The 12,537-nt window shown below is 38.2% G+C and overlaps 1 protein-coding gene across 5 annotated transcripts in view; it reads right to left on the bottom strand.

The window, feature by feature from the left end:
* pip4k2aa (phosphatidylinositol-5-phosphate 4-kinase, type II, alpha a) overlaps window positions 1–12,537 on the bottom strand; it is a 31,564-nt gene that overhangs the window by 6,548 nt on the left and 12,479 nt on the right. Inside the window, exons 4-10 of one of the 5 annotated variants that reach the window (XM_088322024.1) lie at window positions 9,477–9,629; window positions 9,223–9,369; window positions 9,105–9,143; window positions 4,943–5,050; window positions 2,871–2,984; window positions 1,622–1,865; window positions 1,426–1,529 (exon numbers count right to left, since the gene is read on the bottom strand). In XM_088322024.1, the coding sequence (XP_088178150.1) occupies window positions 1,426–1,529; window positions 1,622–1,865; window positions 2,871–2,984; window positions 4,943–5,050; window positions 9,105–9,143; window positions 9,223–9,369; window positions 9,477–9,629 (909 nt within the window). Of the gene's footprint in view, window positions 1–1,425; window positions 1,530–1,621; window positions 1,866–2,870; window positions 2,985–4,933; window positions 5,051–9,104; window positions 9,144–9,222; window positions 9,370–9,476; window positions 9,630–12,537 lie in introns of all 5 variants that reach the window. The other 4 variants (XM_088322023.1, XM_088322025.1, XM_088322022.1 and 1 more) reach the window with 4 other exon arrangements.

The following is a 12,537-nucleotide window of genomic DNA, read 5'->3' as shown; positions in this document are numbered from 1 at the left end:
CACACTAAAGAAGGTTTCACGGCAAACTGGTCGATAAACACTGCTTTCACTCTAATTTGGATTAACCACATACCTGTCAATTAATACGTTTTTTTTAATTATTTCAAATTGTGTATACTGTATTACAATTTTTGTATGGGATAAAAAATTAAGCCTGATCTCGTCTTGCCCATTTCCAATCTAATTTGGATTATCTCAGTCACTGGTAGCAGACAAAATCGTCGAAGATTGCTCATGAAGATGGAGTCCGAGAAATCCTGCACAGCTATGTATAATAAGCTACACTAATTTTGCTGCGGGGTAAAAACTAGGAAAGCTACTGAAATAATTGTTTGTATTGTTTGTTTGGTAAATAATATCAACTTGCTTACAAAAATTATCTTTGTTTTTATTCTTCAAAGTCTGTCTTGTTGTGAGTAAATAGGTTCCGCGTTTTGTTTGTGAGGATTATCATTGCAATCATTAATATGAAAATAGTTTAAGGTTGATTCTGAAATCCTATCGGTGCGCATAAAAGTACATTTTTTCCGACTGATAATAGGTTTATCAATCTTGTACAGGACTGGTCATGAAAATGAAATAGAAGAAAAGAGAATTATTAAAACAATATTAACCAATCTTAGATTATGTCATCCAAAACCCTAAACCAAGTGCATTAAGAGTGTTCTTTGACTATAATCTTATGCTAAAAGGAATTATGCATTAAAAGTGGAGTGGGTAGTGTAAAGTTGACTGTTTAGAGATATGTGCTTTTCTTAGAACTCAATGAACCTGTTTTTATATTCCTAAATATAAATACAATCTCTCTCACACACACGCATATATTCACGTTTCAAACATCAGTCTAATTTCATTTTTCATGTCTATACGTTTTTCCTTTTATTGTGAAGTCGCGCTCGTGTGTGTGTTCCCTTTCCTGTTTTCTACTGACGAGAAATAAAACCACACCCCCGACCGGAAGTAGGCAGTTCGGTCGGAGACGTTTTGGCGAGATGGCCTCCCGGCAGTGCTCTCTCCTCCGCAAGGGAGATTATTTAACTTAATGTCTGCTTTTACTTGAGTAATTCTGCCAACAAAGAGTTTATATAATATTTAGATCTTACAGTCGTTAGAGGTGTGACTTTAAAAAGTTAAAAAAATATCAATTTCTTTACGGGTGGATGCTAACGAGTACATGCTAATAGATACCATCTAACGACTTTCTCAAGGTTTCTTTATTTTCCTCATGTTGAGGTTTTGAATTTTTCCTTGCTCTCATGTAGATTTTAGATCAGGGGATGTGTAGTCTGTAGTTTGCAATAGTATGTGGACTGTGCTTCCCTTTGAGACTCCTTGTGATTAAGGGCCATCACAAATCAACATGACTTGACTTGACTTGATTTAAGAGGACAGGTACTGTATGTAGCAACAACAAATGTTTCTTACTCCGTGTTTGACCGTCTTAGCGGCATGGGCAGCTTTCTTCTTGGCATCATAATGTTGCAAGATGTCAATAATGGCCATGAAGTAAACTTCTTTCCTAGGAACACCTGGAGGATAAAACAAAGACCTCATCTACAAACGTCCGATAGGGGGAGCTCCAGTTAGGGCATTGTTGAAGGAGAACCATGCAGGGCCTCACTTTCATTGCTTTTGATGGCATAGACATCAATGGTAGGGTCAAACTCTCCAGGGCAGAAAGGCTTGTTGCTATCAAGGGTGTTGCTGGGGCTGTCGGGCGGGGTCCCGATGGCCCCGCCATCGCTCTCCCCGCCCTCCTCCTCACCATCGTTGTCCTCGCTCTCCACCTCTTCTTGCTCTGCTCGTTCCACATCGTGGATGCCCACCAGCAGACTGTAGTCCATTAGCTTCAGCTGTGCCAGGAACTAAGGATGGGACAAGCATGGCAGTGTGTTGGGCATGGGAGGTAATAGAAAAATACAATTTTTTAAAGGCCTCGGCACATTTACGCATTAATCTTGCGGTAACAGAGGAATTTATTCATGGCCATTTTTTTATCGCACGTTAAAAGAACCTGCTTATGCTCTACGTGCAATTTCCTGTTGCACAAGCGAATGCTTGACATGGAAATAAAGGTGATGTTGTGCAAATTTGCTGCATCATATCAGAGCTAAAAAATCCATCCCGACCTGACCCTGGCCAAGCCCTACCAAGTAACTTGATTTACATGACTGAGCTCAAAGCATACCCGAAATTTACACAATTTAATTGTGAAGACTCGGGAGGAGGAGAGGTGATTTATGGTAACAAGGTAAAGCCCGTCTTTTGTAGCAAAATCTAACTTAAAAAAGACTATACAACCATTTACATTTCTGTCTGCAGAGGTTACATGAACTGTCAATTTTCCATCATTGACGGGAACATTTTAATGCCGTCTGTTATTTTGATGGGTTGAAAATTGGGCAGTAAATCACATGAGCAGTACGTCCCTCAGAATCTAGCACAGAACTTTAAGAGAGAGAAGCAGAGAGAAACGGAACAATGACGGGTGGATAATTGAGTTCTTTGAATTGACATTGCAAGAGTTTAGTACAGTAAGTGTTGTGATAATGCGACTTCTGTTTTTTTACAGACCACACTCTTTAGTGGCCAAAACTGGTCAAGGCCTCATTACGCCTCAGCGCACTGTGATGTTAGTTTAGCATCAACACATTGTTTTAGTATACATTTATATAAACATATTTTTTTTAAAAAACTATACTATGCCAGCATATTTTCTTTTAACAGAAACCTGCAATGTTTTCAAGATATTTTTGAAAATGCAAGTGAACTAGGTGTAGCAAATAGTTATAACGCTTTAAGAAAACAGTGCTCATAGCTATTTAAGCCAAGCTTGCAAGTGAAAAGAAAATGGTGCGTGCAATACGTACCTCAACATCTTTCCGAAGCTTCTCCAAGAACATTTTCTTGTTCTCATCGTTAATGCAGATCTTCTGGCCATCGTTGATGAAGTCATTGTCCTTGTAAGTTGGCAGCTCCTTAGCCTACCCATTAGCATAAGAAATTAGTGGCCAGAGCAACAACAATCAGAATCAGAAAACTGGGGAAAAACATTCAAAAATTCTGTTGCTATGCAAACAGTCATTTTTTCCATGTAAACGCTGTAATACAATCCAATTCCACACGATAGAATCATAACAGTTCAACAATTTTAACTGTTGGTGGTAAGAATTGCCTTAGATAGAACACCAGCATCAGTATTCTCGTTTTGTTTTCCCCAGCGTAGTTTAAAGAATAGCATAGACGTCATTCCATATTTTACTCGGGTGTTTCAAAATGTCCGTTCTCTTTGAAACGTCAACCAGGAATTTGAAAGTTGATCTTTTGCATGTTGAAACACCCTTTAGCTTTCAAAGTGAGGCTTTTTGAACCAGGGGTTTGCGAGACATGCCTGTCCGTCCAGGCAACGAGCTCAGGCAGTCTGTCCAAACCAAGTTCCACTTCTTTTCAAGCCACACGTCAAGTCAATTGTGTAATCCAATGCATGCGGCATGCGTAAGGAATGCACAGACCCATCTGATGCAGGGACCACAAGTGATCAGATAATCTTTCATTCTTTCCCTTCTTAGTATTTCAAATTTCTCTTTCAATTTATTTTACATAATTTTGTCTAAGGTTTTAACAGCATCGGATAGATCCATACACAGGTTTTGCATCTTAAACTCAAAGCCAAGAAATGCCATTCGGCTGGAGTATATAACCCGGTTTAAGACAACACTTGTCAGCATTTAAGATAGATAACGATTAACTGATTCATTTAGTAAACCTTGCAGCATCCTGTGGGAGGAAGAGGTGTTTAAGTGAAGATGGAGCCTAATGTTTAGGATATAGACAGCAGGAAATGAGGTAACAAGAGAGGGTTTAGCAGCAGTTTGGCTATATACTACATCGTTTTTATGGTAGCATAAGAGCAGCAACACATAACACATTGAAGCAGACTTAGAGCAGTAGAAATAGCTCAGACATAACGCATACATACGCACACTAATAAAGTACACTTTTACGAAGATCATCATAGACAACAACCCTGATTGGACAACTGAACACATATATACAGACATGGACCTCAAATAAGCAATAAAATTGGCTAGTCACATCAATATATTGGGTAATGAGAATATTATCAATATGTCTTGATGTTGGCGTTTGAGCCTTGAATGAACTGTTCAGAAAACTAAAACTTGACGGGAAAAAAAAGTACAAGGTAAAAAAATAAACTTTGCTTCACAGTTTAGCTGTTAAAAACCCCTATCAGTTACCAAATAAGAAAACAGACATGTGAAAGTACTCAAAGAAGCTATACAATTCATTGAAACGGTAGGCTATGAGGTATCATCTCGAACTAGGAGGTAATAAAAAGCGCTCTAAGTACAGTACATACTGAATACAGTCTGGAGTCACACTGCAATTTTAGATGAACAGCACATGCTGTACTTTGTCCAATCCGATTCATCTGTTGGATATCCTTTTTACTATAGTACTGAAGGCAAGGGATTGTCGAGTGCCAATTTTTCTCCCCTCACATTGAAGCGGATTTCCAATGCCAGCAGATGGGCACGAAGCCAGTAAATCTCATTAGTGCGTGGATTCTTTTAAGGCACATTCTCCCTTTCCTAACAACACCGCCAAGACTTTCTAAGAGAGACAGTAATGCATTTCTGACTGTTTTCAGAGCGAAATTTTTCTTGTAATGTATAGTTTAAGTTGAAGATATTTAATTCACAATATACCACCTTATAGTTGAATCAGTAGAGGTTGTTGCTATTTCTAGTTGCAATTTGGTGCCATTACTTGAATGAAATTAAGAATGTGCCTGCATGTCGTAAGAGGATGAAGGGTGACCTTGAAAGGAATCCCGGTGTCAACAAAAATAACTACAAAGGAAGATTGAGTAGATAGATCATGCCTGGTATATGAGCCCTGGTTGTCTTACATCTCTTACGTGTTTCATGGCGCAGTAAAAGCGCGTAGCGATCCGCAGTGTTTGCAGCCTTTGCTGAACGTTACCAGATTTGGGCCGCAGGGGCACATCCTCTGGTGGGGGCGGCTGCTAGAAAAAGGGGTGGGAGCGAGGAAGGGGGTAGTCAGGGTAGAGGAAAGGTAAGAAGAAAGGAGAGAGGAAGGGAGGGAGCAAGTTGGAAGTAAAGGCAAAGTACTAAAATTGTAAAATGAACATTTTTTTTCAAAATTGGAGGGTCGGAAAGGGCATAGTGTGGAAAATAGCTGATGCCAGTCAAACTGTTTGGATTGGTGAACTGCATCTAGCAAACTCAAATTATATTACATCTCTCTAAAAAAGTCAACTCTCTTTGAAATCTCCACTGAATGTATTATAAGTCTCCACTTGTACTCAACAGCTGCACAAACTCTTCAGGTGTGAAGATACATTTACAACCTGCAGATGTGAATCTACTAATCAAGGCAGCCCACTCAGCACTTACATTCAAAGAGGCGTTTCTTGAGACCTATTATTGCCGTTTAATTATAAAGAACTCACACTATTACCCTGCCAGCTCTACGTTATGAAAAACATAATTGAAAACTACCAGTAATCATGACGTACAGTATGGATTGAAAACCAAAAACCATGTGGAACAGAATGAGTCTAGTGTTCACACTGGAATGAGTTAGTCGTAGAACAGATCTATTGAAAGATGCAGAAGAACTTCATACATCATGCAGATACATGCATGAAAGGCAAACAGTCATGCAGTCAAATAAGTATCCCGCCATGCTTGTAGTGTGAATATTTGAAGCCATTGTAAAACACACACTGCACCTAAACAAACACAAATTTCCATCTTTCACTTGCTCAACATTCACAATAGCAAAGTAAAGGTCTCCGAAATTGAAAAAGTATCCTTTCGCAAATACAGAATCACTTGAAATTGGCATCGGTCACTTGTTTTAAAGAAAAGTGCTTTAGTATATCAACTACCATAAAATAGTCATATTATTTAGAGTGTCAAAAGAAATGTATCACATTGTTCTGTATAATAAAAAAAGGAAAAGATAATTAGTATGCTTACAGGCAGGAAATACTCTGATCAGAAACGGGATATTTCCAGTATTCTAGTTATAAAAAAGCCATGGAAACGTGCACAATAATACCATTAAGGTCTTAAAACAAGTGAGTTTGATGATTGTATTAGTTTTAACGTGTGTGCTTTCATTTTCTGATCACTCGCACTCCCGTATTCCGATTGATCGAGCACACGCACGGTTTCCTTTAGCTGTGGTATTTTTCCCGCAAAGCACTCTGGGACTTGTAACCAAGAGACAACTAATACACACAAAGTCTGGTTTACTCGCTGAAAAAGCCTCATGCAAAAATGCCACAGGTGATTCCACCTATATGAAGTGGATGCCACAGTTGTATCCATCTATAGATACTGTAAGTCTATGCATTTGACTAGACATTTACGAACAAATCTAGTAAACACACGAAACACAGCAATGGAGTTCACTTTTGGAGCCTGGAGGAAACTCGCAGGGTACTTTGTTGAATTTGTTAAGTGGCACAAATGAAGTCATCCTTTAAAATCATAAGTTAACTATGTCTATTTGCGTAATAACTTTGCTCGTATATTGCATCATGCCCAAACGCATGTATACGGGGTTATTTGTCTGTGAGCATTTAAATGATTCATTTTGATTGCTCCAGACGGAATATTGCCTTCACGTAAACGTACTCTTTGATGAAGAATGGGAGTGTTCAGTAGACTAATTAAAATTTCAAATATTGTTCTAATAATTAAATCTAAGAAATTATAGAATAAAATCTAAATATTATACATAGAGCTGATGAGACACTCGAACATAAGATTATATTCTGTTTATAGGTGTCCAAACCTTTTCTCTAGAACACACATACATAGAAATTCAAGGGTCAATTTCATCTTTTAACTGTACATGTAATTTGTTTGCAATATAACTTTTAATAAGATTAGGAATATATGCAAAAAAAAATTAAAAATCATTTATTTTCTTCTTTGGATTGAAAAGAAAAAAAAAACAGCATTGAACAAAATAATTAGTAGTATGAGCAAATATCTTACAGTAGTCTTATAAATTCAGTGTGATCTATAAACCCTTTGGCAGTTGAGGAATTGTTTTGAAACTCCCATTTTTTTAGTGATGCACACTGTTCGCTTCAAGGGAAGCAGCCAGTAAGTTATATAAAAAATAAATAAAATAAAAGCGCATAGCATGTAAAAAACAAACAAAGATGGAAACGGCGAAATGCCTTCTGCGCAAGAGCAACGATCTGGAATTTTCTAATTTCTGTTTAATTTTAAGACCAGATTCATTCTTAAATGGTTCAAAACTAAATATGCAAGTTTCAGTTTCAATTTCAAAATGGAATTTTGGGACAACTTAAAGTCAAAAGCTCAACAAAACCAAACAAGATGTTTAATGCTATCACTGAGACCTCAAACAAATAAACACTTCCAAATCATAAAAAAAGAATATGTAGCCCTAAATTGTTTAACAGTAAAAAGTCCAGTAATCCAGTACCAGTATATCCTTCACCTTTTATGGTTCGAGTGGTGTGAGTGGGAATGAACACTGAAAACTAAGTAACAATTACTGCAGAACGTAAAATCAATACTTGATTCCCCACAATGCTGTAGTTATGTGTTCTGCGTGGTGAGATATGCATTGGTCATGGTAGAAAATCTCGAGTAATTAAAGACCAGGAGTGTATTTTGTCAGCCACTGATGAGGCTAAATTTAACTCAAGGAGTCCCCGAGGTCTGACACACCTCACTGCATCTCAACCACTGCGATGGAGCACGACAATTAAGCAGGCATAAAGCCAAATAGAAACTTTTTTAACCCTGGTTAGTTTAAAAAAAAAACATAAAAAATTCCTTACACTTAAAAAAAAAAAGACAATGGAATGGTGATCTCTGCTTTAAATTTCTTATGTAATGACAAAAAACAAACAAATGCGAAGCAAACAGTCAAACTAGGGACATTGAGGAATCCTCTATCCTAAATGGTAAAACAAAAAGAGGCCTCATGAGTTCTTAGTTAATCAAGACTGATTGAAGAATCAGGATAGGACGAGCAGAATATGAAGTGTATGGTTTGAGCAAAACAACTACATTGTATTCTTTATATCTAAGGTGTCCTGAGATAGTCAAGTTTTGGTAAAATGATCAATGATCCATGATTATGACGCCAAGATCTACTAGGTTCACAATCTGAACAAATTACCCAAGGATCATAGTTCAGGGAAATGATTATTAGCCATAATAGAGCGCAACTGAATAAAAATGCTCGGAAAATTCATCCAACTAATTTCTTATTTGTTAAAACTCTTCATGAAACATCTGGAAAACTAGATTCAAGTTGCAAACGTGTCATATGCCAAAGAGGGTGAATTTCTCCATGTATCTCTCAATTTTGTTTCACACAAAATCAACCATTGTCACAAATAATTTCTTACACATTGCCGGTTTAAAAATAAATACATACAAATAAGCAAACTGTCACAACGTTCAACCGCAAAAGATACATTACCACAATACACATACAGATAGTCTGATAAAAACACCAAAAAACAACACACATCTTTCGCTCACAGACAACAAGGTGGGGCAATAATGGAGAAGCAGAAGCAAGGTTGATGTTCAAGCAAACTAAGAAACACAAAAAGCATGCAGGAGACACCATAAGAATGGAGCAATGGAACAGGTCCTAATTGGAAAGAACGAGTAATTGACTGTCAGCGTCATCAAAAACACATTCTTCAATTTGGTGATTTTATGTTTGGGTGATGGAAGCTGGACTGAAGAAAATCTAACTGACCCAATGTCTCAATAGTGCTAATTATGGTTAAGGATAGAAAGGGTACTCTTTCTTGTTGACAAAAAAACAAATGCTATTTGAATTATAAGGAAGTCTATTGATTTTTCTATGGCAACACAAGATACTGTGCTTGGGCCATTGTACATTATTGAAGGAATTGAACAAAAAATAGACAAAAGCATTGCACCCATTTTTGGAGTCTTAAATTATTTTAGTCTAAATCCTATGCTTATCAAAATGCTGTCAATAATAAACCAAACAAAGAAAACCACATGTGGGCACTGTACCTTCTCCTTGTCACTAGCCTCTCGTGCAACAGTGGAACCCTGGAAACAAAAATATTTTCACCATTACAATCAGTTACTTTCACAACATCGGTGTATTTTTACGGGCTCTTCCTTGTACCTTGAGATCATATTTTTTGAAGACAGAGAGGCGGTGTGAGAAGACGTTTCGCGTAACAATCATGTAAGTTGCGTCCCCGTCTACGGTGAGCCGGTACATCCCCAAAAACTGAGGCAGCAGTGTGTTTCCATGACACTCCACGATAAACTGCAAAATGAGAAACACATCAAATCCTAGTGCAGGGTATTTTGTGTCAAAGACAGAATAATAAAAAAAAATCTAACAACCAAATTATGTTAGGGTGTTCAAGTCACCTGATGGTACTTCTTTAAAATGTTATGCATTTCCGCAACGTCTTCACTGCTGATGGTCTTGATGACGTAGCGCTTGTCATATGAGGTATGGAAACGGGCCCCACTTCGTCCCTGGGCTTCACTATTCAAGGGCGCACTACGAGTCAAGGAATTCTGTGATGAAAGAAGAGATTGTTTATTATTTGATCAGAACCAGACGGTAATATACTGTATTTTCTAGACTAAGTAAGGCACACCTAAGAACCTCAAATGGGCCCGAAATGCGAACGTGCACTTTATACTCTGGTGCGCCCTATACACGTAAACAATTGGAAAAACATACCTGGATCTAACCATATTTGTGCAATTATTGATTGGTTGATCGTTATCGCGGACCACAATTACAAAACAGAGGTGGCAACGGGACTCAAACCCGGATAGTGACAGTAAGAGCGCCGAATCCTAACCATCAGGCCATTTGCGGACATAGAAAGGATGGCAAAAGGCATTAGGTTTATCTCAGTATCAGACGTATCAGATACAAATGTTTGAAAAAAAAAGAGAGCAGGAAGTGATTAAAAATCTGTAGAAGATTTTGTTTCAATTTTCAGATCAAACTAAGCAGTGCAAGTGACTAACGATGTTGAATACATGCAGCCATCGGTTTACTTTCATCTTCCAGGACAACCAGATTACTTCCCACAATGCCTTTCTCTTCATTTTATTCAGAATTTCTTGCTCTTCGTAAAGCTACAAATACTGTATTCTAGTGGTCCCCAACCTTTTCTGTACCAGAGACCAGCCTAATCTCTGTCAATAATCTCGCAGCCCAGGCCAATAATTATTACATCAACAACGTGGTACTGTGACAAAAAAATAGTGTGATGATTAGATAAAACCCAAGGCCTTTTCATGTGGCGACTGTATCCCTATCTAGTGAATAGGACCTGCTGTGATCCGGGTTTAATAATAATAATAATAATAATAATAATTTCCTTTGTATTGTCATTCTTTGTAACAATGTACACAGAACGAAATGTCGATACACCTGACCCGTTGTAGCGAGCCGATGCAGCCGCAGCCAACAAAGGGCGCCGCCATTTTTACCAATGTTATAAGTCTTAGGTATGACTCGGCCGAGGCGCGAACCAGCGACCTCCCAGTCTCAAAGCGGGCGCCTTACCATCTAGGCTACTGAGCTGGTCCCTGTTGCAATCAGTTTTTGAAACCATTTGATCATTTATGTTGTATATTTTGAGTGTCTAACCATTTGATGCTCCAATATGAAATGAAAAGAAATGAAATGATCTGCATTTATATAGCGCTTTTCAAGTCAATGACTTCCCAAAGCGCTTTACAATGTGCTCCACATTTCCCAATAGCGGCCTTGCAGCCATGTAAGGCGCTAACCTGCTTATTGGGGGTGTTAGGGGTTCAGTGTCTTACCCAAGGACACTTCGACATGTAACACGGACGAGCCGGGATTCGAACTGGGATCCCTTGATCCCAAGACGAGCGCTCTACCTCCTGAGCTACTGCCGCCATTTATGGTGCTCATTTATGATTAGCGCAACCCCAATTACTGTATTTTGAATTCCATTCGCTTTATAGGTTCTCTTACATATATGAAAAAAAAATCACAAAATACTAATTTTGGGGGTGGGCCTTATATTCCGGGGGGCTTATAGAGAGGAAAATATAATATACGGGGTAAAAAAAAAAACCCCAACTCATTTAATCGATAGGGACACCCATCTTTGATTCTACAAAATCCACACAAAAAGATATGGAAAACGCAAATAACTAGCATGAAAAACGAAAAGCCATACTTAAAAATCAAAGTCCCGTATTCTTAAGTCTTTTAATCAAAAAGTCGGTATAACCTTGTGGCCATCTAACCCCCACACACTGCGCCTGACCAAAGATATACACAGACACAAGCAGCTGCTGTCCAGGCTTTGGAAAAGTCTCCCAGTAGTAATATGATCCCATCATCCAGTCTCTGAGTCTCATTCTTCAAGAACCTGTGATGTCCTACGGCCCTGGTTACCTCGACCTTCCCTTCAAAGTCCTGTCATCTTTTGCCGCAAATGAATAAGCTTTGAAACACATGGCATAACATATGCTTCACAGCAGGACCTAAAATAGATTACCTCATATACAGAAAGGGTTGACACATAATTCGGGCGCACCGAACCAAGATCTTAGTTGGAATACTGTAGATTTGCAGTAAGGGATGGTGGGGGAGGGCAAACGGCAGCACTGAAGCTAATTCTAATAATTTGATGCAATGTCCCCCCTGGCCATTAGACTGTTAAATGGTCACTCAAACACATAGTAAATCTAAACTGCTGCTAATCTGTACATCTGTGGGTTTTGTTTGACTTTTTGCACTACTGGCAGTTCTTTATAGCTAGCCACTCCTTGCACATCTGCACTATTGTACTTACAGCGTTATTGTTACAGTGTTATTGTTCTGTTTACCTGACTTGTTTACCTGACTGCCCATTTTGCACATCTGGTTAGCTACTCCTCTTGCACTATTTGCGCTACTGTAAAATACTATACATAGCCATAATTATTTAGTATATTATTAGCACTCAATACTACAACTCAATACAACATTTTATTTATATCTGTACATTCAAGGAAACTGTGCGGGTCAGATGTATCGACATTTCGTTCTGTATACACATGTACTAGAATGACAATAAAGTAGATCTGAATCTGAATCTGTTATCACACAAGGAAAAAGAAAAAATATCAAAAAGGATTTAAATTGATGCATTATTTGGTAAGGCAATTCAATTCTACAAAAATTCCCTTACGCTTAAAAGCAAATTTAACACCCACAACTGCCCATTTAAAGCATGTTAAACACTAATATAAACATTTGAGATAGACAGCTGCACTAAGCTGGGACACAATGACCTCCAAGCTCTAGTAGCTCACTGCAGCATGACCAGTGGGGGTTGTCCTGGAGTAGGAAAGTGGGTGATAAAAATATCACAGAAGTGGGCTCAATCAAATCATTCCGACTCCTGATAACATTTTTGGAGCTAGTTGTGATTTTCAATAATAC

Source organism: Urocampus carinirostris, chromosome 18 (assembly GCF_059441175.1).
Source record: "Urocampus carinirostris isolate Australia breed hairy pipefish chromosome 18, RoL_Ucar_1.0, whole genome shotgun sequence".
Lineage (NCBI taxonomy): Eukaryota > Metazoa > Chordata > Actinopteri > Syngnathiformes > Syngnathidae > Urocampus > Urocampus carinirostris.
This window is presented reverse-complemented; position numbering and strand designations above follow the sequence as displayed.